Source organism: Osmerus mordax, chromosome 4, assembly GCF_038355195.1.
Source record: "Osmerus mordax isolate fOsmMor3 chromosome 4, fOsmMor3.pri, whole genome shotgun sequence".
Classification (NCBI taxonomy): Eukaryota; Metazoa; Chordata; class Actinopteri; order Osmeriformes; family Osmeridae; genus Osmerus; species Osmerus mordax.
In genome coordinates, this window is record NC_090053.1 from 9380351 (window position 1) to 9404429 (window position 24079).

A 24079-nucleotide genomic window follows, 5' to 3' on the forward strand; every position below is an offset into this window, starting at 1 on the left:
CCAGTCATCTTCTTCATTGATTTACCAGGCGCATCACCACGAGCGGGGGCGCTCTTGGTTAAGAGATATCACAGCCTACTTGACTTATAGAATAAATGCAAAAACGATGAGAAAGGAAAAAATAGGAAAAACAGAAGCATCGGAATGCACTGGCAGTTTAAGGGATGCAGGTAGGCCTATATGTTTACCGGGATGTGTTTCGGTCAACTGGTATTCAAATCAGAAACGCGCCTAAACCAGAAAACGCGCAGCTAAAATCTCACCCGTCCAGGAAGCAAAGCACAGCTCAAAGTTCACCATGCGTTGGTGTTAAGTGACAGCTCTCGGTTATGTTTGATAGTTTCATTTTAACATGCAGGCTATTTTATTAATGGCCTACATTGGCCGGCATAACATCATGGCACAAAAACCTATAAAAAAAATAGGTCCTAAAATTGTATTTTTAATTTTAAATTGGGTGCACAAGTTACTAATTATCTTGTGGTAAAAAGTTATCAAAAGATAATTAACTAATGTCCATATCACTTTTCGGCCTACTTTAGAGGTATAGGCTTAAAACAGTCAATTCGTGTTTGTCTCTTAAAAGGGTGGGGTGAGGGATGTTAAGGAAGTAATCTGTTTGAGCTTTCGTCCGTCTTTCCAGTCGCACAAGACGTCAAATCAATAATGTAACACTGTGAACCTACGAAAGCTTTCTCTCGATCATTAGCAGATGTGATTGTTGCGCAACGTTTCCAATTGACCTAGGGCTGATGTTGGAGTGCAACAGGTGCATATGAGAACTGCAGACTTTCATAAAGTCTTGACTGATTCAATATTCAGGATATGGTAATGAGGTCAAGCTCTGTCAGACTAATCGCGCTGGGCATAGACAGCAAACGTAGAAGTTGGTAATAGCCTTTACGGTCAGTTGTGCTACCGAGGAGGTCTTTACGCTCTCCTTGCTTAGTTATCGTGGACACCTTTTCGCTGCAATGTCTCCATCGGCGTCCCCTCGGTTCTTCTCCGAGAGTGAGGTTGCCCGTCATTGCTCTAAAAACTCCTGCTGGGTGTTGCTGGGGACCAGGGTCTATGATGTGACGGGATTCCTTCGATTGCACCCGGGCGGAGAGGCTCTCATACTGCGCCGCTCAGGGAAGGACATCAGCGGGGAGATCGAGGGGCCGCCCCACCGGCACTCCGACAACGCGCGTCGGTGGATGGAGCAGTACTACATCGGAGAACTGGACAGAGATTGCCTGGATGAATCACAGGTAGAATATACAGAAACTGACGAAAAATGTACCAGGCTCTCATCTGTAATTTCGTAATACATTTTTATCATAAAAATTTTCATAAGTAGCCTCAAAAGTATTGTTTCTTTGAAGGAGGCGCATTTAAGCCATCCTTCCTCCATTTAAAGGAACTGGCGCTTTCGTGTGTTGACCGCAAGAAAGATGTGTATCTTGCAGCAACATCTTCCTTAACCTCGTCTACTTGTCTGGTTGATATCTTAAGTGTTAGACTATATGGATTACATGTATTCTGCTGCTTGTGATGTCATCTATTTAATGACTGTTGAAACCTACAGACAAAGTTTATGGTTTGTTTCGGCGAAAATGATAGCACTGTGGGTCCGAGTTGCCTCAAGCCGGTGTAGCTTCCAGACATTTGGCTGTTTAGACGTGTGTGTTTTACATAGGCTCGGTAAACTATAGTACTACAGTAGCCTACTGATCTAACGGCATGGGACGTTATAAATGCACTTCAATTAAAAATGAAAAATATGATTTTGATGTGTATGTAATATAGCCTATATATCTGTGTGTGTGAGTGTGTGTGTGTCCTCTGGTCACACACAACTGGTTGGGCTTGTCTGTGTGATCCAGCCATTATTAATGGTGGTGAAGCAACCTGAGCTCAAGTGTAATTCTTGTGTGCTGACTGTAAACAAAATGAAGATTTTACTCAGATTTTGGTTAGTATCCAGGGTTATGGTTGGTTTCTGGGTTAGTGTCCAGGGATAGTTTCGGCAGTAGGGTCCAGGGTTAGTTTCAGGGATAGGGTCCAGGGGTAGGGTTAGTTTCAGGGATAGGGTCCAGGGGTAGGGTTAGTTTCAGGGGTAGGGTCCAGGGGTAGGGTTAGTTTCAGGGGTTAGGGTCCAGGGTTAGTTTCAGGGGTAGGGTCCAGGGGTAGGGTTAGTTTCAGGGGTAGGGTCCAGGGGTAGGGTTAGTTTCAGGGGTAGGGTCCAGGGTTGGTTTCAGGCAGAGTGCAAATTATACAATGACAATCGGGGGGGTCAACTTCTTCTCCAGGGCGTGTATCGACCCAATCTAATCGGGTCCAAGTCTTAATTAGAGGGGTCAGACCCCCCAAACCCCCCCGTAATTCGCACCCTGGTTTCAGGGGTAGGGTCCAGGGGTAGGGTTTTTTCCTACTTCTCACGGAGGCTCACGGTGGTTGTAGGTTCTTGACATTGACTTGGGACATTGAATGGGAAAATGTGTCCAAACTTTTGACTGGTACTGTAGGTATTGGTCCAGATTGACAAGAGAGTTATGTTTGTGCAAATCTACAAATAACAAAGTAGATATTTCCATGTAAGTGTGGTCAGTGTCTCAAAACATTTACATGTGGGGAGACTGCAGGGAAAATGGAATCCATAACTACCTCCTCACAAATGTTACCATGCACACAGATGCAGTTCAGTATATCATAAATATTATCAGTGCATATCATTCCGATAATTGTTTCTTTTATGTATTAAAAGTGGGATATGGTTCAATGAAAGCAGACATATGTAAACAAAGGAATGGACAGCAGTGCTGGCCTGCCTAAGATGACTAAGCTGTCTTTATGGTCCGGCCTCACCCTGCCATGCATGGTTTATAACACTGATATGCTTTATTGTCAGTACCGGACTTTTGAACACCCCGGTTGTGTCTATTTGTGGCAGTCATAAATGGGATTGTGAGGAGGCATCTAGTTAGTCAACATTTGACTCCTAACCTATTCAACCTTATGCACCTCCCCTCCTCTCGCTGTCCTTGTACGTTCCATTGAGGCTGTCACACAGCCATCCCTTCTTCAAGCTTATCTTTCCCTCCCATCAGCCGAGTCAGAGGTGTTAGGTGCTTCTATCTGGTGTGTGCGTTTTGTCTAACAGTGTGTCTGTTGTCTTGATATTGTGGCACAGTCGGTGATTCTCTCTCGCTCTCTCTTTCACTCTCACACTCTCTACCTCTGTCACTCTCTGCCCCCACTTGCTCCTCACTCACTCACTCACTCACTCACTCACCTTCTCTCCTCCCTTATTCCTCCCTCTAATATCTCCATCCTGTCTCCCTCTCTTTCTTCTGGGCTAACTCGGTTCCTGGCCCCTGAGAGAAACATTCGAAGATGTGTTCAGTCCCGCTGTTACAAATTTCCTCACTGTCCAGCACGGGCTAAACGTGGGGTTTGTTGCCTGGATTGAGTTTAATAATGACCCCAACGTACTGCTTGTTGACTCTCCTCCACTACCTGCAGTTAACATGGGCCTGACAGCCTGACTGGTTCCACTGGTCTGGTGAGCGTTCCTCCATTACTCCTGTTTGTAGAAGCAGGGAAGATGTGCTGTGTATGTGTAAGGGAGGGAGAGGGGTGAGAGAAGGGGGGGAGGGGGGGAGGATAAGAGATGAAGGAGGTAGAGGAAGGGGTGAGAGAGGAATAAGGGAGAGGGGCGAGAGGGAGGGGATGGAGAGATGGTGGAGGCGAGAGAAAAGGCTGCAGGGAGAGAGAGACAGGAATGAGAGAGGAGGGAGGGAGACGGGTGAGAGCTTGTTGAGTTATCACGAGAGAGAACAGTGACAGGATCATGTGATAGTTTGAGAGGAATAAATTAGGGTGTGAAATGTGACAGTGATGTCTCCAGCAGTTACGGATGGCTCCACCCACAACAGCAGGAATGGTAAGCTCACGGTATTGCCGTGAACAACTGTTTCTGAGGCAACGCATCAGGTGGCTGAGGCGCCATGTGACATGAGTTACGAAACTGGAACCATGTGATGATACACTGTCACTCAAAAAAGATTCCAAACTTTCCACACCCGTTTTGAGTTCTTGCATATATAATTCAATCATTAGAGACCAGTGAATGAGTGAAGTGATGTTTTTTTACAGAGATGATTTCACAGTGCTAATGTGGGAGTGGGTAGTGAGACAGAAGGGTTGTATGGCCCGAGTGTGCAGACTTCTGTTTTCCGGGCTGAACGGGAGCTAAGATTCCTTCCTTAAAACATGCAGTTTGGAATTCAAACTGACTGAAACTGACGGAAGATGAGGCTGGCCTCTAATGGTTCAATCTGAGAGTGAGGCTGGCCTCTAATGTTTCCAAGAGGGATGCTGGCCTTTATTGGTTCTATCTGAGAGGAAGGCTGCTAACCTCAGGGGTGTCGGAGGCATGCTGTAGTGGCTTTGTGTCTGTTGCTATCGGTAAACATTCATGTTTGAGCTGGAGGAGTGGTTGTAGGGTAATCACTGCTCACTAGGTGCACCATTGTTTGCAGCGTTCTGCTGTCATCAGGAGTACTGTAGGTACCCACCTACACACAAACACACACACACACACCTGAGCTCTGAGGCAGGTAGTCCCTTTACACACACACACACACACACACACACACACACACGCACGCACGCATGCACGTACGCACGTACACACACACACCTGAGAGCCACAGCCCAAAAAATGCTGATATGGAAATAGGTTTGGCAACGTAGCAATTAATCTCTCTCTTTCTGTGTCTCTATGCCACATCTCTCTCTCCTCTCCCTCTCTATCTCTTTCGCTCTCTATTTCTCTTAACCTCTCCCCCAGTCCGTGTCATCTTATTTCAGCCATGCAATTAATCAACTCTCTCCTACTACCTCATGTGGACTGGGTTATGCAGACTTTATAGAATACAATTATAGTGTTCGTGTGTGTGTCACTCAGTAAAATGAAGGACAGTGGAGGTGACTTGAAGAGAGGAAAAGAGAGGGCACTACGTCTGTGGTAACCTTCTGTGGGCAGAATGTGAGGGCAGGTCATTGGGCTTGTGCCTCTCTGGAATGCTTCTTTGCTCTCTCCTTTCTTCCTTTCTCTTTCTCTCTCTCTCTCTCTCTCTCTCTCTCTCTCTCTCTCTCTCTCTCTCTCTCTCTCTCTCTCTCTCTCTCTCTCTCTCTCTCTCTCTCTCTCTCTCTCAAAGGCCTCATTGTCTTTCATCATCAGCCGATCCTGAGGGAGAAAAAAACCTTTAGGCAGCGTCACACACCTCCTGCTTCTCTCAAAAGTCATGGTGCGAGGCAGGGGTGGGGTCCTCATTTCTAACTGCATCCTCATGCGCTGATTGGCTGGTTTTGTTGACCCCCGGTTGCCACGGAGGCGGTCATCACAATCCTTAAATGAGTGTCTGTCCTCCCATGTGTCTGAGCTTCTCTCCCAGGTAGGGAAGGGTTATACCTGGAGGAGAGGAGGGTGGCGGGAGGAGAGGGGTAGGGAGAGAGGAGAGGCAGTGGGAGGAAAGGCAGAGGGAGGGAGGAGAGGAGGAGGGGTGGAGGATGGGAGGGAGGGAGGAGTGGGGGGTTGTGGGAGAGGGAGGGAGGGAGGGGGAAGGAGGAGAGGGACGGTAGCGTTTTGTTTCTCAGAGGGGACAGCGTGAGCGTATGTTTGTGAGGGTAGATTGATTAAAGCGCTTGGGTAAACACAGCATCTGCAACTGGTCCTCGCTCTCTGAGGGGGACGGACTGGGATGAAGGGATGGAGGGACGGAGGGAAGAACTGAAGGAGGAGGAACGACAGACAGGAGAGGGAGGGGCTAGGGGCGCGAGCAGCAGACTCGAAAGGGCTACAGGTAACATCAGCCGAACAGACGACGGAAGGATTCAGGAGGATCGGATTTGCTAGGCTGGGAAGTCCCCAGTGCGTATGGTGCATATGTCCATCGGGTGTCCTGAAGTCTGTCAGAGAGAGAGAGGTGAAGAGAGGGAGAGAGAAAGGGAGGGATGGTGAGAGAGAGAGATAACAAGAGACCGACACAGCCAGGAAGATAAGATAATCTTTCTTATCCCTCCTACTTTCTCTATGAGGAACAGTACAGGTACATGACACAATAGCACACGACACTTTGCCCGTTGGTGAAAAAGAAATGCCGAAACACGTATGTGGAACCTCCACAGGACAGACTTAGGCCACGGCGTCAGTCCTGATAGGACGAGTTATCACTGAGCATTCTCTCTTTCTCCTTTCACTCGGTGAACATCACACCGCTCTATACGTACGGCTTGAGGCCTCTTTAGACAGCTAGTAGACAGTAGCTAGCAGGACCGTGCTCAGTTACGATATCGTGTGTATTCCCTTTGAAGGATAATAGTCAGGTGGCTGAGCGGTGAGGGAGTCGGGATAGTAATCCGAAGGTTGCCAGTTCGATTACCGGTCATGCCCACTGACGTTGTGTCCTTGGGCAAGGCATTTCACACCTACTTGCCTCGGGGGAATGTCCCTGTACTTACTGTAAGTCGCTCTGGATAAGAGCGTCTGCTAAATGACTAAATGTGAATGTAGTAACATGATTACGCCATGCTTTGCCTTAGAAGGAGTATTCGACAGTAACTGTTGACATGTTCACTCCAGTATATATAAGTCACTGTAACCTACCCACTTAATTCGACCACCGAGTGCTAGGCATGGATGGACCAGTGATTCCTGGCCTGCAACGTCTGGTCAATCCTTTTTATTGATAGTTGTTAAGTGTTTTCTCTGTCACCGGTTGAACATCCTCGGCAACAAGTCCTTACTCTTACAGCCACTGACATTATACACCCTCTGAAAGGTAAATCGGCCGGCTGTGTGTTTCCAACCTGATGTGTGGTGGGGAGGACATCTGTGTGTGTGAGTGTATGTGTGTGTGGGGATGGTGTGCGTGTATGTGTTTGTGTGTGTGTGTGTGTGTGTGGGGGGGGGACTATGAATGAGTAGCCGAGCCTTCTTTTAGATGGAATCCGACATCTACCTACAAGTCACTGGTGCAGTATCTGCTCATCCAATACCACATCTGTGATGCAACATGCCCCGCAAATCACACGACAGATTGGAATCCTTTCAGGGTGTACAGTGTGGCGTCCGTTCACTGCCACAGTGACAGAGAGACAGGGACGAGAGACAGAGAGACAGAGAGAGAGAGAGAGAGAGAGAGAGAGAGAGAGAGAGAGAACAAGTGAAAGTCAGTGTCGGGGGTCAATATCCAGAGTACACGTTGGTCAGGTTTTACTGGTTGGAGATGATGATCTTACTAGAAACACGCACACACGCACACTAACACACACACACACTCACACACGCACCCACACATATACACACTCTTCATCTCTGTCCACCCTCCTCCGTGAAAAGAGCAGAGGGTGGAAGTGGAAATACAGGTTTCAGAATCAATGTTCAAACAATCAGAGCAGCTGGGTAGTTTCTCTCAAACACAGTTTAAACCAGGTGTGTGTGTTATTAGCCAACATCTTACACTCAGACCATTTCAGCCAATGACAAGTACAACTAAATATTGGTGGATCAGTTGAGTGAGTCTAAATGGCCTTTTAATCTAGTTGGAGTATTTGCTAACTTTGCTGACGTTAGATAGCGAACATTTAACGCTGGACCTGGTCGCGAGTCTCCCGGTCCTGTCCTACATCTATAAAGTTGAACAATGGATTTTGGTGTTTCAAAACCCATCGACACTGTATGATTATGTTTAGCCTGTGTTCTGCTCCTCTCTCTCACCAACCGTCTCTGGAGGAGGGGTCCCTCTCTGAATTGCTCCTCCCAAGGTTTCTTCCATTTTTTCTCCTGTTGAGAGTTTTTCTGGGAGTTTTTCCTTGTCTTCCTTGAGGGTTTAGGTTGGTTGAGGGGCAGTTCTATGGGCGTATGTGAAGTTCTCTCGTATGTCTTTCTCTCCTTGAATAATACACTCGCTCCAAGGGAGTGTTTATACTGTAATATTAATAATACAATAATCACCACAGCCAATGGACTCAACAAATGGTTCCAGTTTCTTTATTGGCTGCTGTGTGTGCATGTGTGTGTCCATTCCCAGGTCGGTGGTTCAACAAATGAATCATATGTTTATGGCGGTAGGAGCTGCGTGATGGATGACTGCGCCATTGGGGTGTGTGTGTATTTGTGTGTGCGTGAGAGAGGGAAATTAATTCAAATAGTTTTAACCCAGGTCATATTTTATGTGGGTGTCTCGGCTTGCACATATTCCCACAGTGCTTGTGTGTGTGTGTGTGATGAGAGCTGGGAGGTAGTTTGTTATCTCAGTCACACTCTCAGCCTCACGGTGTACAGTACCCTAGCACAGGTATGCTACCTATCAACCATTAACCACACCGGTCACATGACCTTCCTCCAGGGCCCTGTCTGGATGAGCACAATCAATGTCTCTCTGGACCCAGATACACTCTGTTACCATGACTACCGGACCAGAGGTTCATGAACAAACGCGGGACGTTAGCATATCACCTGGAAAACACCCCACCCCCTCCACTCTCCCCCTCCACTCGCCCTCCCCACCTCCCCTCGTCCACCCCCCACCCCCTCTCTTTTCCTCCCCCCTCTCCCTCGCCCCTCCCCTCCCATGTGCTGAGGGCTGGTGACTGGTGACAGGAGGGGCATGTGCTGATGAGGCTGTTGAAGGCTGTGATTGTTGTTTCATAGGGCAGTGATAGCCTGGACCTTATGAACACTGCTATATACTCACAGCAGTAAACGGGGTTGATAGCTGGATGCCAAATGATGGGTGTTGTTGTCTTTTGTCCTTGAGCTGATTAGCTAACCCTAACCCTTAACTGTAAAGGATCAACGGCTTACAGACATGCAGTTTAGTTCAGATAGTAGTATTGTTTCATTCAGAGTCATTGTTTGAGGTTGATCTCTCCTCTCCGTTCATGCTTGCCCTGTTTCGAACGTACCAGCCCGGACCAGGCTCTTCATGTTTTCTTTTCTATCTCTCATTTGTTTACTCCCTCGTTTCCCTCTTCTCCTCCTCCTCCTCCTCCTCCTCCTCCTCCTTCTCTTCAAACAAAAGTTGTTTGAGACAATGTCTCAGAGTGTCTCTCCATGACCCCTCTAATCTCCTCTACTGTCAACACAGGCCGGCTTGTCCCCTCTCTCTCTCTCTCTCTCTCTCTCTCTCTCTCTCTCTCTCTCTCTCTCTCTCTCTCTCTCTCTCTCTCTCTCTCTCTCTCTCTCTCTCTCTCTCTCTCTCTCTCTCTCTCTCTCTCTCTCTCTCTCTCTTACACACCCTATGGTGAATTACAATATAGTGTATGTACACATGTATACTAAAGTATTTCATGAATTTGTGTTTGGCCTGTCTCACGATTGACACTTGTTGGGCTCTGATCAGTAAGTTTGTTGTGATGGTAACTTTAGTGATGGATGGTCCCAGTGTGGCTGTTCCTCTCAGGGCTCCTGACAGTGGGCCCTGCAGAAGTGGCCTGGCCTGGCCTGTCACTGAGTGAAAGGTTGCCAATGGGGATGTGAAAGGCTTGAAGGGTTAGAGGTGTGTAAAATAAACACATGATCTCAGGCTCGAACAATACCTGAATGACGAGCAGGTGACCTCTGTCACCGTGACATGCATTCCACACACTCCTTTCATTCAAGTTTCAAATATCAACCGCCAGTCCTGGAGGTGGCGTGGAGGAAAGAGGGAGGTAGGGGAGAGAGGGGGAACAGCAAGAGATGGAGGGATGAAGGGGGAGGGATGAAGATAGAGAGATAAACAAAAAGACAGAAGGAGCTGATAGTCCTCCTGCCCCCTGGTTCCCTAGAGACCTGTTGTCATGGTGAGGCTTACCGAAGTGTCTCAATGGAAGGCAGGTGTGTGTGTGTCTCTGCATCATAAACCAGGTATATGTAACCACCCACAGCTCAGCTACCCTGTTCTGGGGTGAAGGTCAGTATCAGAATATCCACAGGGAGAAGCTACGCAGTCTAGTAAGACCACAGCCTCCAACCCCAAGTATCCAGCCCCCTGCCTCAAGCCCCCCAACATCCATCCCCTCAGCATCCAGCCCCCAACATCCAGCCTCCAGACCCCAGACCCCAGCCTCCAGCCCCTAGCCTCAAGCCCTCAGCCTCCAGCCCCCAGCCCAGACCCGGCGCCATACATAAATTCACGGACGGGCATGCCATTGTTTTTTGGGGGGCACAAATCAAATAAATCTCATCATGTAACATAATCTTAATTATCTTCCAAATGAACATTTAATGAATTCATACAGGTTTACACGTATAACATATTTTATTTGGTATTGAAAAAGGTAAGTCATGGACAACTAGCCTATCATTGCGCAGAATTGGAGCGTTAAGCATCAACTTAGAAACAGCCTAAATCGTGTGGTATAATATTAAGCTCAATAACCTCCCAAGTGAACTTTGAATTTGTCTAACGGTATCAAAATAACACATATCGTATTGAAACAGATAAAGCATGGACAACTATTGGCATAGCCTGTGGTGGTTTTAAAGCCCGCCCATAACGCCGGGACTGCCCCAGCCTCCACCCACTATGTTTCATTTCCTCTATATGTAGCCTGTCATGGGTCATGTGTTAATGAGCTCCGTATTTCACTGTTCCTCCATCCCAACCCTGGGTCCTGACATATTGATGGTGTGAAGCAGCTCATTATGTAGCAGGAAGGCTACCTAGCTCATAGTAACTATAAGAGTAGCTATAACTACAGCTGTTTGTTTACCCTGCGTCATTGGAGAATACACAGCTGGCTGGCTCTCAGGGCAGTACCAGGGTGCAGGTTTGCTCAACATGAGAGACATGAAAGAGAGAGAGAGAGAGAGCATCAACGTGACTGGAATTGTCACAGTCACCCAACAGCAGTATGCTTGACGTCCTGTCGGCCATGCCTCTGATACCCAGGCACTACTAAACCCTTCTCTGGAAGTTGTAAACTGGGTTGGGAGATTTACTGTCTGTCAGGCTTGGTCAACGTAAAACAGAGGAACAAGCTAATATTTCACTCTCACCAAGCTCCAACCCTAACCCTAACCCTCCTACCCTAACCCTATCCCTCTCACCAAGCTCCAACCCTAACCCTAACCCTCCAACCCCACACCTAACCCTCTTACCAAGCTCCAACCCTAACCCTAACCCTCCAACCCTAACCCTCTCACCAAGCTCCAACCCTAACCCCTAACCCTCCAGCCCTAACCTTAACCCTCTCATCAAGCTCCAAGCTAATAACCCTAACCCTCTCACCAAGCTCCAACCGTAACCCTAACCCTGCTCCCCTCCAACTCTCCCCAAGTGTATTCAGGGAATACAGAAGATAATACAAGTAGCCAGGATTTCATCATGCTCCAGGTTGTTCCATGCCTTCAACATTCCACTGGGAACCGTTATGATTGAAGTACAGCGAGATCCCCAGGACCCCAGGAAGAAGCAGGACCAGCATGCACTGTTGTGTGGTTATCATGTTATTTAGACCACCTCGCTACACAGGGCAAAGGTCCCATCTGATAAGCCATGTGGGCTCTCTGACTCACACAGTCAACACTGGACTCTGCCAGGGACATGGAACCAGGCCTGGGCCTTGTGACTGTCCAACACCACCGGGCCAGTTGATTGGTCATGCTCACTGCACTGGAACCAATGGATCCAGTGGATCCAACCCACTTTGCTTCATTCAAATAGTTGAATGTGGTTCACCTCTGAGCCATATTTAAGTGTAGTAGGTTTCAGGGTGGTTGTGGGAGTGTTGGCACATAACCAGTCAAACCAGATGACAGAAGCAATTTTTCTCCCCGTGTTCTGCATGTTGAACGTCTCTCTCTAGCGTTCTCCTGTGTCCGTCCGTGTTCTGTAGAGAGCAACAGGGTGTGTGGCCGACCCTGACGTTCTCCTGTGTTCCGTGTTTCTCCTGTGTTGTGCAGACGGTGAGAGAGAGGAGGAAGGCCCCAGAGCACACGGCCCAGGAGGAAGAGCCGTCCGCTCTCAGCAAATGCAGCCAAGTGGACCTGGACACGGTGAGAACGGGGGGAGACACCCAGGGAGGGAAGGAGAGAGGGAGGCCAGAGGGAAGAGGGAGAGAGAGAGAGAGAGAGAGAGAGAGAGAGAGAGAGAGGAGGGGGTCTCAGAAAGAGAGTCGGTGAAAGAGATTTCCAAATAGGGTGGAAATGTGGGAAAACGAAAAAGCGAGCTGACAAGATGAAAAGAAGAAAGGGAGAAAGAGAATGATTGACCAGAAGGGGAGTGTGTGTGTGTGCGTGTGTGAGAGAGAGAGAAAGGGGGGAGGGTAATTGATTTGTAGGTCATTCACCCAGTGGTGCATATACCACATGGGTGACATGGAGGAGAGAGAGAAGGGGTGAGACGAGGGGTGAGAAAAGAGGATGTGTTTTTTGGATGAGGAGATTCTGGTTCGGTCGATGCTTCAAAATAGTGAGAGGAGACAGACAGGTAGAGGCGAGGGCAGACAGGTGGAGGAGAGGAGCGACAGGTAGAGGGGAAGACAGACAGTGCCTTTGTTCTTACAAACAGATATTTCAGCTTCCAGGCATGTTATTCAATCAGACCTGTCCTTTTACTCAAGGTCCAGGTGTGTGTGTGTGTTTATGTGACATGTTTAACACTGTGTTTAGCACCTTTATCCAAAGATTCTCTTTTCTTTTGACACTCATATTATTTCCAACTGACAATCTCCACTCATCCCTCCACTTTACCCAAACAAAACTTGGATTGTTTAACTATAGGACACAGGCAGACGTACAACCCACTGTATAACATTATAACTGAGGGGGGGTGCGCGGGCTTTTGCATTCCTCATCCTCTGAGTCAACATGCCAACTGAGTGAAGAGGGTAATAGGGTCATGTGATTCAGGGTCAGGTGACTGGAAAGTTTAGTAACCCTCTCATCCAGAGATAAAATCACCCCTTAAACGCTGTGTGTAAAAATCTTAGCAGCTGAAGAACAACTACACACACCTGCCTGTCTCTCCACTGCCCCTTGCTGGACAGACACGGCAGGGCCGCCATAACTCTGTACGAGGGCCAGTCCTACCTGTGAGGTGTCACCTGTCACATGGGTGTAGTAAACACGAGTGTGTGAGCTACCACACCCAGCCATTCACTGCCGTTGCGAAACTCCCAAGCTCTTACGTGAGTTGCACCATGTTGACCTGAAGGGAAGGGCGGGGAAGGTGTATGTTGACCAAGATTACTTCTAACTGACCCTTTTAACAATGTACGCACGTGTGTGTGATGCATGTATGTGCGTGTCGGCTCTGTGTAATAATTGGTTTTGGTGATTTATGGCTGTCATCGTTCATGCTTACATTAGCTGTTCAAAGATTACACAGCACCAGCCCAGAGATTCTGTGTGTCAGAGTGGAGTTGTGTGATGTCATGGTTACATCAAGCAGTTCCCTGACCTACCAGATCTACCCCCTCCCCCCCCCTCCCCCCCCTCCCCCCCTCCCCCCCTCCACCCCTCCAGGACCTGGTGGACTGGCGCAAGCCCCTGGCCTGGCAGGTGGGCTACCTGGGGGAAAAATATGACACCTGGGTCCACCAGCCTGTGGACCGGCCAATCAGACTCTTTGGGAATGAGTTCCTAGAGGCCAGCACCAAGACCTCCTGGTGAGACACCCACATGCACTTTCACACGTACGCACTTTCGCATGCACACAAACGCATACACACACAAACACATGTACACACCCATATAAATGGATACACATTATTATTTTATGTACCTTTGTTCTGTCATTCTGTTACATAAATGTGTGTGTGTGTGTGTGTGCATGTGTGTGTGTAGGTATATGGTACCATTAGTGTGGGTGCCAGTCATTCTATATCTCAGCTGGTATTGCTATACCACCCTGGCTCAAGGAGCAACACGACTGTTTATGGACACAGGTAACACAAACACACACACACGGCAGATAATCATCCTTGTCATTACATTTACATTTAGTTCTGTTCATTTAGCAGACGCTCTTATCCAGAGCGACTTACAGTAAGTACAGGGACATTACCCCGAGGCAAGTAGGGTGAAGTGCCTTGCCCAAGGACACAACGTCAGTTGGCATGACCGGGAATCGAACTGGCAACCTTCGGATTACTAGCCCGATTCCCTAACCGCTCAGCCACCTGACTCCGCACGTGTCCATGGTCATGTTGAAGAAACTAACCCTCTGTCTGTGTGTGTATGTGTGTGTGTGTGTGTGTGTATGTGTGTGTGGCCTCATCCCAGACTATTCCATCCTGGTCCATAAGTACAGCTTTCCCTTCATCTTTGTGCTGGGAATGTTCATGTGGTCTTTTATTGAGTACTGCATCCATCGCTTCGTGTTCCATATGCGTCCTCCTGCGCACAACTATTACCTCATCACCATCCACTTCCTGCTGCACGGCCAGCACCATAAGGTGAGAGACACACACCCACAGTCACATGCACGCAAACACACTCGCACGCGCGCACATGCATGCACACTCGCGCACACATACACGTACTCATGCAAAATCTTTCTTTTGAAGCAACACACCTGCCCTTCCCTCTCTCTCTGTTCCTCCCTTCCTTCATCTCTTTTCATCCCTCCATCTCCCTCCCCCCCCCATCCCCTCTCTCCCTCCCCTCAGTCTCCCTTCGATGGCTCTCGGCTGGTCTTCCCTCCGGGCCTGGCGTCGGTGGTTGTCGGCAGCTTCTACCTGCTGCTGCGTCATGCTCTGCCGGAGGGCCTGGGCGTGTCGCTGTTTGTGGGGGGTCTGTGTGGCTACGTGGTGTACGATATGATCCACTACTACCTTCACTACGGCTCGCCCAACAGGGGCTCCTACATGTACGGCCTCAAGGCCTACCACGTCAAACACCACTTTGAGCACCAACAAGCAGGCGAGTGGAACACAGCCATGCACACAAACGTGGAACGCACATGACGAGCACACCTTTTCGGACATATACTGACACGCGCATACTCACTAACAGTGTCGCCGTGTGACCTCCCTCTGTTCTCCTTACAGGTTTTGGGATCACCACCACATTCTGGGACCATCCCTTCAACACAGTCATCCCTGAACAGACTTTCTAGAACCCACATTCTTTCTAGCACTCCCCACCCAGGGTCGGACTGGCCGTCGGGAGAGTCGGGAGATTTCCAGAACGGCCGTTCAAACGGTCGCGGCATAATGAAAAAATAAAGAATATATAATAATAAAAATACACGATCGTGGGCCGGTCTGCGTTTCAAAATACCGGGCCGTTTTTCAGTCCCAGTCCAGACCTGCCCACACCACAACACAGTCATCCAGGAACAAACCGTCTTGAACCCAAATTCTTTCCAGAACCCCTCAATTCATCAACACAATCATCCCCAGAACAAACCTTGGACAACTCATATTTATTCTAAAACCCCCCCACCCCCCACCCCAACATAGTCATCCTTGAACATATTTCTTAGACCCCCCCAACACAGTCATCCCTGAACAGACCATCTAGAACACCCCCCCCACACTCCTTCTCATTTAACTATAGAACGTTTACAGAAATTGGAGCCTTGCAACACGGTTCAGCTGTATAGGAACGACTCCACTCTACCATTGAAGACAAAGAGAGGAAATGTCAGCAGTGAAAGTGTTGGAGGGAGTGTGGAAGTGACGGAGAGAGGGGGGAGAGTGAGCGAAGCGGTCCTTCTATAACAGGAGACAAAAGAAGGGTATAGAAAAATGGGGGAAAGAATACGTTTCCCCTGGTCTTAACAGGTTTCATGTTTCGCAGAGGACCAGTGAGTTGGTCTCTGATCTGTCTGCTGTGGATACCGCAATGTTTTTAACTCAACCCCAGTCACCTTTCACACCCACACAGTCGACTTCCTGGAGATAGCTGCGCTTCTCATGTCCATTTCATATCTTGTCTAGCACATCCAGTCTCATGCACTTGGATGGCAGAAGTTCCTTGAATGTACTGGTGTGTGGTCTGGGTTTACACAGGAGCTTGTGTCTCACAATCTGTCATGGCCATAATGAGTCTTTATATATTCTTATCATAACTGTATATTTTCAACATGTGTCTGTTTTCATAAATGTATAGAAATATATTGTAGATATACAATACAACGCGTTGCACAGGGGAGAGTCTGTCTCCATTCTGTGTGTTTTAATGAAGGGTGTCATGTATGAAGGAGTGAAAAAGAGAGAGACAGAAACAGACAGAGAGGGAGACAGAGAGACAGAGGGAGAATAATAGACATCTTAATCGATGTGTCTGCATGTGTGTTGTCATGGTTACAGAGACGAGATGAGGGCTTGAGGCTGGGCCAGTGAGACCCTTCTCTCATGGGGGAGGACAGTATCGCAGGGGGGGCATAGGGACCCCACTATAGGTGCCCGTGGTGATGCCTGCAAAATGATGATCTAGGATCTGAGTGGCAGGCAGGGGTCCTCTCTCCAGGCCACGGCGGATCCTCAGCTCCTCTCTGAACCAGGAAGTAGCTTCTGTCCCAGAACCAGGAAGTAGCTTCAGACACACCCTAACCCCAACCCCAGAGAACCCCAGGATGGCTCAGCTTGTTGAGAGATATGTCGAAGGACGATACGTCTGAGCATATTTTAATTTAATTTTTCCCTGATTTGGCTTTGAAGACTCGTATTACAATAGAGAGGATGTCCAAGTCATTATTTGTACCTTGTGCTTCAAACAACTTTTATAAGTCAATTCTTAATAATTTTGTGATGCTCTTGATGAAAATGACGAGAATGATGAAGATGAAAATGATGTAATGTTGAAAACTGGTAGAGGTTAGGCTAAAGTGGTTCTAGTCCTGCCTACTTCTTGTCCATGGTTCCCAGCTCTACTCATGGAGAACCGATGGGAGAACAGATGTGTGTGGAGGTTATTGTTCCAGGTCAGCACCGTTTCCTGATAGCCCATCTCAGTATGCAGCACCAGCTTTACAACATCATGGCAACATTTCTCCAACGAAGATTTTCATGCTGTAAATCTTTCAGGAAACTCATCTGGTTGTCATTGGTTGTTCTTGCTGAGTGTGGTGTTATTGCTGGGCAGGATCTAAAGCTATGAGACCTTGGCTCAACAATAGCGCCATCTGCTTGGGTGTAGAAGTAATACAGACAGATATATTTATGTATATTTATATATAATATAAACATGTAAGTTTAGATTTTTCAAAGCAAAATGAAAATTATTTCCATTGAATCAAATATTTTAATAAGTGGTCTTTTTTTCTTGGCCTTGCAAAAATCGGTTTACTTACAATATATTTGTAACTGTTGCAGATGCAGATACATGTAAATAAATGTCAGGTATATTTCTGATGACTGTGTTCGGATTCTCTTCATGCTCTGTTATATTTCCCACACATCTTTCACTCTCAAAGGCAGCCTGGCTGACTAGTGCTTCAGAATCCTGTTCATGTTCTCATGGGGAGTCAGGTGGCTGAGCGGTTAGGGAAGCGGGCTAGTAATCAGAAGGTTGCCAGTTCGATTCCTGGCCGTGCCAAATGACGTTGTGTCCTTGGGCAAGGCACTTCACCCTACTTGCCTCGGGGGAATGTCCCTGTACTTACTGTAAGTTGCTCTGGATAAGAGCGTCAGCTGAATGACTAAATGTAACTGTTCTACTGGATCTCCCTGTACGGCACACAACCTCCACAACATGTTTCAGATGCACACACACACATGCAGAAATGTACTTCAGTGACGGGAATTAAGTCCCGATCTGGCATGACCACACCATGATGATGCAGAACGTTTGGTGTATAATGTTGGTGTTTAATGTACAGTATGTACTTTCTGTACATTCAACTTTTTAGACATACTGTATGAATAAATCGTATTTACAGTATCTTTCTTCTTTATTCAGACCACAAGTCCATCTCAAAAGATGTGATGTCAAGTACTGCGTAGAACTTGTTTTTCCAAAAGGGTGTGGTGACATTTGCCTGACAGGCTTTAGGACCCAGGTCTGCAGTGGTTGGGACGCCCCTGAAAGGAATAGGAAACCAAGTCGCCCACACCCTCTGGGCCAGGGAGAAGTTTAACTGCATTCCTCCCAGCACAGTTCTGCATCCACAGGACACAGACGCGGAGCGTGTAAGTGTGTTTGTGTTACTGTGTTTGTGTTGGCTTATGTGACACCATGGCTATCTACAGCATCGTCACATTGGCTTCATAACAACTGTGTTTCTGTGTGTGGAGGCTGGAATAGTTGCAGAATCAGCAGACGTCCAGGTCTCTCTCTCTTGTTCCCTGTCTCTGTATCTCTCTCTCTCTTTGTAAATTGTCCCTCTGAGACCCGTATGTAGCTGGTATCTTGTTGTGCTGCAGTTCAGTTCCAGGAAGTGGAGACAAACACATTTCTCTCTGCAGCCTATCGATGTAAGCCAGTGGTCTGTGCGCTCGTGTTTCACACCTCTGTTCTTCCTTCCTGTCCTGTTATTTTTCTGCATCTAACACTCTGTTCTGTTCTCTAGTATCCGCACTGTGTTTATGGCATTGGTGGTGAAACACACGACTGGTCTTAGTCTGTTTCACTCTCTCTGTGTGTCTCCCTTTCTGCCTGTCTCCCTCTCTCCTCTCTCCTCTCTCCCTCTCTCCCTCTCTCCTCTCTCCTCTCTCCCTGTCTCACTCTCTACCTCTCTCCTCTATCCTATCTCCCTGTCTCTCTCTCCCTCTCTCCTCTCTCCTCTTTCCCTGTCTCACTCTCTCCCTCTCTCCTCTCTCCTCTCTCCCTGTCTCCCTATCTGCCTGTCTCCCTCTTTACCTGTGTGTCCCAGCCTGTTGCTATTCACATAGCATGTACGTGTAATATCTAACAGAATAGATGAACTTTAGACCCATACTGGTGCTTTAGTGATTCTGGTTGTCATAACTCCGCGTCACATGCAAATAAATGTTCTTGCGTGTGTGTGAGAGAGATTAGACAGCCATCATGTAAATGTGTGCTGTCCTGTCAGAGCTGAAGAAGGGTTATCACTGTCCTCCTCAAGCTTTCTCATGTTCCTGAGGAACAGCCTGTTGCTGAACTTCCTGGAAGGCTGTTGGGCAAAACTTCTGTGTGTAAGGTGTGTATGCGGTGTGTGTGTGTTTGTGTATTTGCAGGGGGTTCGAAAACATACACTTCTAGTGCAGTATACTGACCGTCACAGTATCACCTCTCCACATGCAGGTTGCTATGACAACGCCAGGGGACGTCGATGGTGATGACGGGGTGGGGAGGAAGAAGGTGGGAGCGGCAGTGTTGGACCCGGGGGCGTGGTCCAAGGTCAGATGTCCCTGCTGCCTGTCGGACAGGGTGGAGCCTCTGGTTCTGATCCAACTGAGAGAGGAGGTCCATCCAGACACCAAGCGATGGTTCATCTCCCGGATAGAGGCCTCCAATAAGGATGGAGGTGAGAGGTCAACGAGGGATCACCAGGGATAGCAGGGGTTGAACCCTCTGGCTGACTGAACAGGATCAGTGTATGCAGTGGCTTGAGTTGATCCTCACTCCACCTCCCCCTCCCATCCCACCTCCTTTCCACTACCTCTATCCCTCCACCCTTTCATCCCTTAACCTTCATTATAACTACACCACCCCCCCCCCCCGACCTTCACCCCCACTCCTCCACTTCCACCCCCATCCGTTCACCTTGAACCCTTCGTCCTGCCCCTTCACCATCCTCCATCCCTCCCACTTCCTCCACTTCCACCCCCAGGAGCTCAGCTGCTGGCCCACCCAGGGGAGGACGAGGACGGGGAGGTGATCGTGCTGTCAGCCCCTCGCTGCAGTCTCCTCAGGGCCACGGAGGAGCTGGGACTTTGTAAGCCCTACAGTGACGGGGAGATGACTGCCTTCTCCTACCACGACAGGAAGAGCTTCAAAAACACTGGTGAGATTAGGCCTACACTTTAAACCAAACATGACTTGGATTTAAGAGACAGATTCAAGTATTTTACCACTCCACAGCACAGAATACATTTTATATACAATGTATAGATCTCACACAGCATCTATCTATCCATCTACCCATCTACCCATCCATCTTCCCTCTCTCTCTCTCTCTCTCTCTCTCTCTCTCTCTCTCTCTCTCTCTCTCTCTCTCTTTCTCTCTCTTTCTCTCTCTCTCTCTCTCTCTCTCTCTCTCTCTCTCTCTCTCTCTCTCTCTCTCTCTCTTCATCCGTCTCTGTCTGTAGATGACATGCAGGCGTTCCTCACACTGGCGGAGCGTCAGTACATCATCAAGTATGAGCTGGACTCTCTGAGGGCCCGGAAGGACCTGATCATCCCTGGGCTGCCTGACGACCGGGGCCAGCTGAGGTCCCGCCAGAACATCTGTGAGTGTCTCTCTGCGTCAGCATGGCCACCTTCCTCACTCCTTCACTCCTTCACTCCTTCACTCCCTCACTCCAGGGCCTGAACCAGGGTCCTCTGAGTCCACCGAAAAGCCGGCTATTCCATGGTGTGGGTGGAAGTGTTCTCGTGGTCTTTGCGACCTACATGGCATCTCTCTTCATGTTTCTCTCTCGTGGTCTCTCTCGGCCTGTCTCTCCCGCCTCCGCGCCGTGGTGGTGCTGTGTAGGTCAGAAGCTGCAGAAGGCAGGAGTGATCCTGGACATCGTGCCCATCCACCACCAGCAGACCTTAGACCAGCTGGGAAAATCCTGGTACTCTGGTACACAGGTGTGGGGTCAGCCCCTAGGTAAGGAAGGGCACACACACATGAAAGTAGACACAACCGCACAACAAAGGCACAACCTTCCCTAAAGCCTCTCTCCCGGCACAGACGCCATCCAGGCGTATTTCGGCGGCAGCGTGGGTTTCTACTTCAGCTTCCTGGACTTCTACACCTGGGCTCTGGTTCCCCCCGCGCTCGTGGGCGTGGCCGTGATGCTGTTCCTTCCTGGGGGCGGGGCGACGTACTCGGCCAAGTCCCCTCAGCCGGCGGCGGAGGAGGAGGAGGAGGCGGGGCTGGCTATGAGTGGCTACATGGTGCAGGCCGTCTTCAGCATGGTGTGGTCCACCATCTTCATGGAGCTGTGGAAGAGACGGAGCTCCGCCCTCTCCCACTGCTGGGGCGTGTTGAGCCTGGCGGAGCGCTTCGCCGAGCCACGCCCCGGCTTCCAGGGAACCCTGGGGGTGAATCCGGTGACGAAGCGGGTGGAGCCCCTCTTTCCGGAGTGGCGTCGGCAGATGCGGGTGGGGCTGGTGTCCCTTCCCGTGGTGGTGCTGTTCCTGGGGCTGGTGCTGATGGGCATGGCGGGGTTCTACCAGGGGGAGACGCTGGCGAAGCAGCTGCACCAGGACTGGGGGTCCCTGCTGTCTGGAGCCCTGCTGTACCTGCCCTCCATGCTGCACATCGTCTACACCAACATGCTCAGCACGCTTTACGGCCGAGTGGCCCTCAAACTGACGGAATGGGGTGAGAGAGGAAGGAGGGTGGGAGGAAGGGAGGAAGATGGAGAGGGAGAAGGATAGAAAAGGAGGATGGGATGGAGAAAGAGGGAGGGATGGAGAGGGTCTGTTAAGGTAGAATTATGGAGGTAGAAGGAGGGCGGGCGGAGGGGGAGTAAAGGATGCGAGTAGAGGGAGGGTGGATATAAAGGGATGGAGGGCGGTGAGGTTGATAGTAAAGTCAAAGATCACAGAGATAATCATAACTAATTGCAAAACATTTGTTAAGAATGGATATTTGTTATGATCATCCATGTGTCGTAAAGACACCACATGATCACTGATGTATCTCTGTTCTAACCTGCTAGAGAACCACAGGGAGGAGTCATCCTTCCAGAATCACCACACCTCCAAAGTTCTGATGGTCAGTGATCCTCCTCCTCCCCTCTCCTATTTTCTCACGTCAGAGTTGGAGAGGAACGCAATTAACGTGGTTTTGAATACGACCAGGTGATGCACGATAACATATTCATTCCTATTTAAATCATTACCCCCCCACCCCCTTTTACAGTTCAGTTTCTTTAACTACTTTGCCGTGCTGTTCCACATCGCTTTCTACAAACAGGACCTGCCACTGCTGCGCAAGGTAGGTAGACCCCTTGGATACTCCTTCAGAGTATCTCTCTGTGTATATCTCTCTAATACCCTGTGTGTGTGTGTGTGTGTGTGTGTGTATGTGTGCACATATGTGTGTGTGTATGTGCTTGTGTGTATGTATGTGAACGCGTAGAGGCTGTCCTCCCTGTTGATAGTGACCCAGCTGGTGAACCAGTGCACAGAGCTGGTGGTGCCCTGGCTGGTCGACCGTTTCCTCCGTGCCCCACAGCGCCCCCAACTGGAGGACGACTCGGAGGAGGACAAGATACGCGCCCAGAGGAGCCTGCCGCCCTTCCCCGTCAGTCCCAGCAGACGCCGGCCTTTCGCACACACCGTCATGCAATGCCAGTAGAAAAAGTGCCCCCAACCTGAACCCCTGAACAGAGATATCTGTAGTATGAAGTAACGTAGCTGGCTGACCGAGGCACCTCCTTCTCTGTGCTTCCTCCTCTTTCTCCCAGGGCCTGTTTTCAGAGTACATAGAGCTGCTGGTGCAGTTTGGGTATTTGAGTCTTTTCTCCTGCGTGTACCCGCTCACCCCCGTGCTCCTGCTCCTGAACAACGTGACGGAGATCCGCGGCGACGCCTACAAGATCTGCAAGCTTTTCCGGAAGCCTTTCTGTGCCCCTGTGGCCAGCATGGGCGTGTGGCAGGTCAGGATGCTGCCTAATATACTGTGTAGACAATGCGCACAGATGGATGATGTGATGGACAATGATGTGATGGATGGATGAAGAGATGAGGTGTAAGGATGGAATAACGGATGGATGGATGAGACGATTGATGGATGAGGAACTTTTCTCATCAGTTCTCATTAGTGTCTGGCTAGTGGAGGTCTTTATTGGTGTCCATACCTCCCGATCTGGAATAATATGTCTCTGTGTGTGTTTGTGCATGTTTATGAATCTGTGTGTGTGTGTGTGTCTCAGACAGCATTCGAAATCCTGAGCTTTGTATCCGTCATGTCTAACTGCTGGCTGCTACTGCTGTCTCCACGGATACGGGAGTTCTGCCTGGAGGAAGGAATCTCCGGCAGGAACATCATGCTGGTTGCCATCCTGGTCGAGGTATGCTCCATTCATCTCTCACACCCAACACTAGCGAGACTGTTGATGTAGTAGGCCCACAGCATGCCCAGTTAGGCAGCTGTGTCTCCAATCAGCCACCTGAACCTCGTGTATGCTTTTCTCTATGTTTGTGTGATTGGGCCTGTGTGTGTGTTTGTGGTCTACAGCACATACTGATCCTGATCAAGATGGTTCTGGCCTTCATGATCCCAGATGAGCCCGACTGGATCAGGGAGAAGAGGGAGCAGATCGAGTTCCGCTCCCTGCAGGCTCTGGGACAGCAGGTATGGCTTCTCACATTAGAGACCGGCGTACCAGCGAGACTTACCATGCCTGACCTACCAGCGAGACTTACCCATATCTGCCTGACCATACCTGACCTACCAGCGAGACTTACCCATATCTACCTGACCATACCTGACCTACCAGCGAGACCTACCCATATCTGCCTGACCATACCTGACCTACCAGCGAGACCTATCGAACCTGACCTATCAGAAAGACCTACCAGATACCTCACCTGGCCTATCACATTTGATAGGAGAATGATCCGAGAGACCTACCGTACATGACCTGCTGGTCCTCTTACCATAAGACCAGACCAGATGGATCTACTTTCCCTGACTTTACCTTTTGCCTCCAACAGAAACTTTGAGGGACTGTGACCAGTGATCCTGTCTCCAGGAGCCGCCCGGTCTTCCCTCCACAGCCCTGGGAAGAGCGCAGTCAGTCTGTCCCCCAGGAACTTTGCTATCGTCCCCTACAGGCCAGGAGGGTCCCTGCATGGCTGACTGACTGACTCCAGAACAAGAGTTCAATTTGAGGGGACACTGTGTAGTTTACATTTGAGTTACACCGTGTATTTTATGTCTTCATCGTGTTTGTGTGGCTACATTATCTCTTTCACCTTGTAAAGAAGGTGCATATGACAACATTCAAATTCACATGGGTGTCTGTC

At 49.2% G+C, this 24079-nt stretch overlaps 2 protein-coding genes across 3 annotated transcripts; both read left to right on the top strand.

Moving 5' to 3' along the window:
* Positions 1-759: 759 nt before the first annotated feature.
* On the top strand, positions 760-17348 carry fa2h (fatty acid 2-hydroxylase). The gene is made up of 7 exons (XM_067235475.1): positions 760-1253; positions 11942-12034; positions 13505-13647; positions 13826-13926; positions 14264-14436; positions 14650-14902; positions 15031-17348. The coding sequence occupies exons 1-7, from the start codon at positions 975-977 to the stop codon at positions 15096-15098; spliced, it is 1110 nt and encodes a 369-aa protein (XP_067091576.1). The 5' UTR covers positions 760-974; the 3' UTR covers positions 15099-17348.
* Positions 17349-18017: 669 nt separating this feature from the next.
* On the top strand, positions 18018-23921 carry ano10b (anoctamin 10b). Of its 2 annotated transcripts, XM_067235523.1 has the most exons (14): positions 18139-18402; positions 19014-19088; positions 19193-19415; positions 19722-19895; positions 20200-20340; positions 20586-20705; positions 20790-21425; positions 21766-21821; positions 21969-22043; positions 22188-22352; positions 22516-22707; positions 22984-23121; positions 23289-23405; positions 23768-23921. In XM_067235523.1, exons 3-14 carry the CDS (start codon positions 19199-19201, stop codon positions 23774-23776), a joined length of 2040 nt encoding a protein of 679 aa, XP_067091624.1. In that variant the 5' UTR covers positions 18139-18402; positions 19014-19088; positions 19193-19198; the 3' UTR covers positions 23777-23921. The 2 variants fall into 2 exon arrangements, with proteins under 2 accessions (XP_067091625.1, XP_067091624.1); XM_067235524.1 differs by lacking the exons at positions 18139-18402; positions 19014-19088 and adding an exon at positions 18018-18117.
* Positions 23922-24079: the final 158 nt, after the last annotated feature.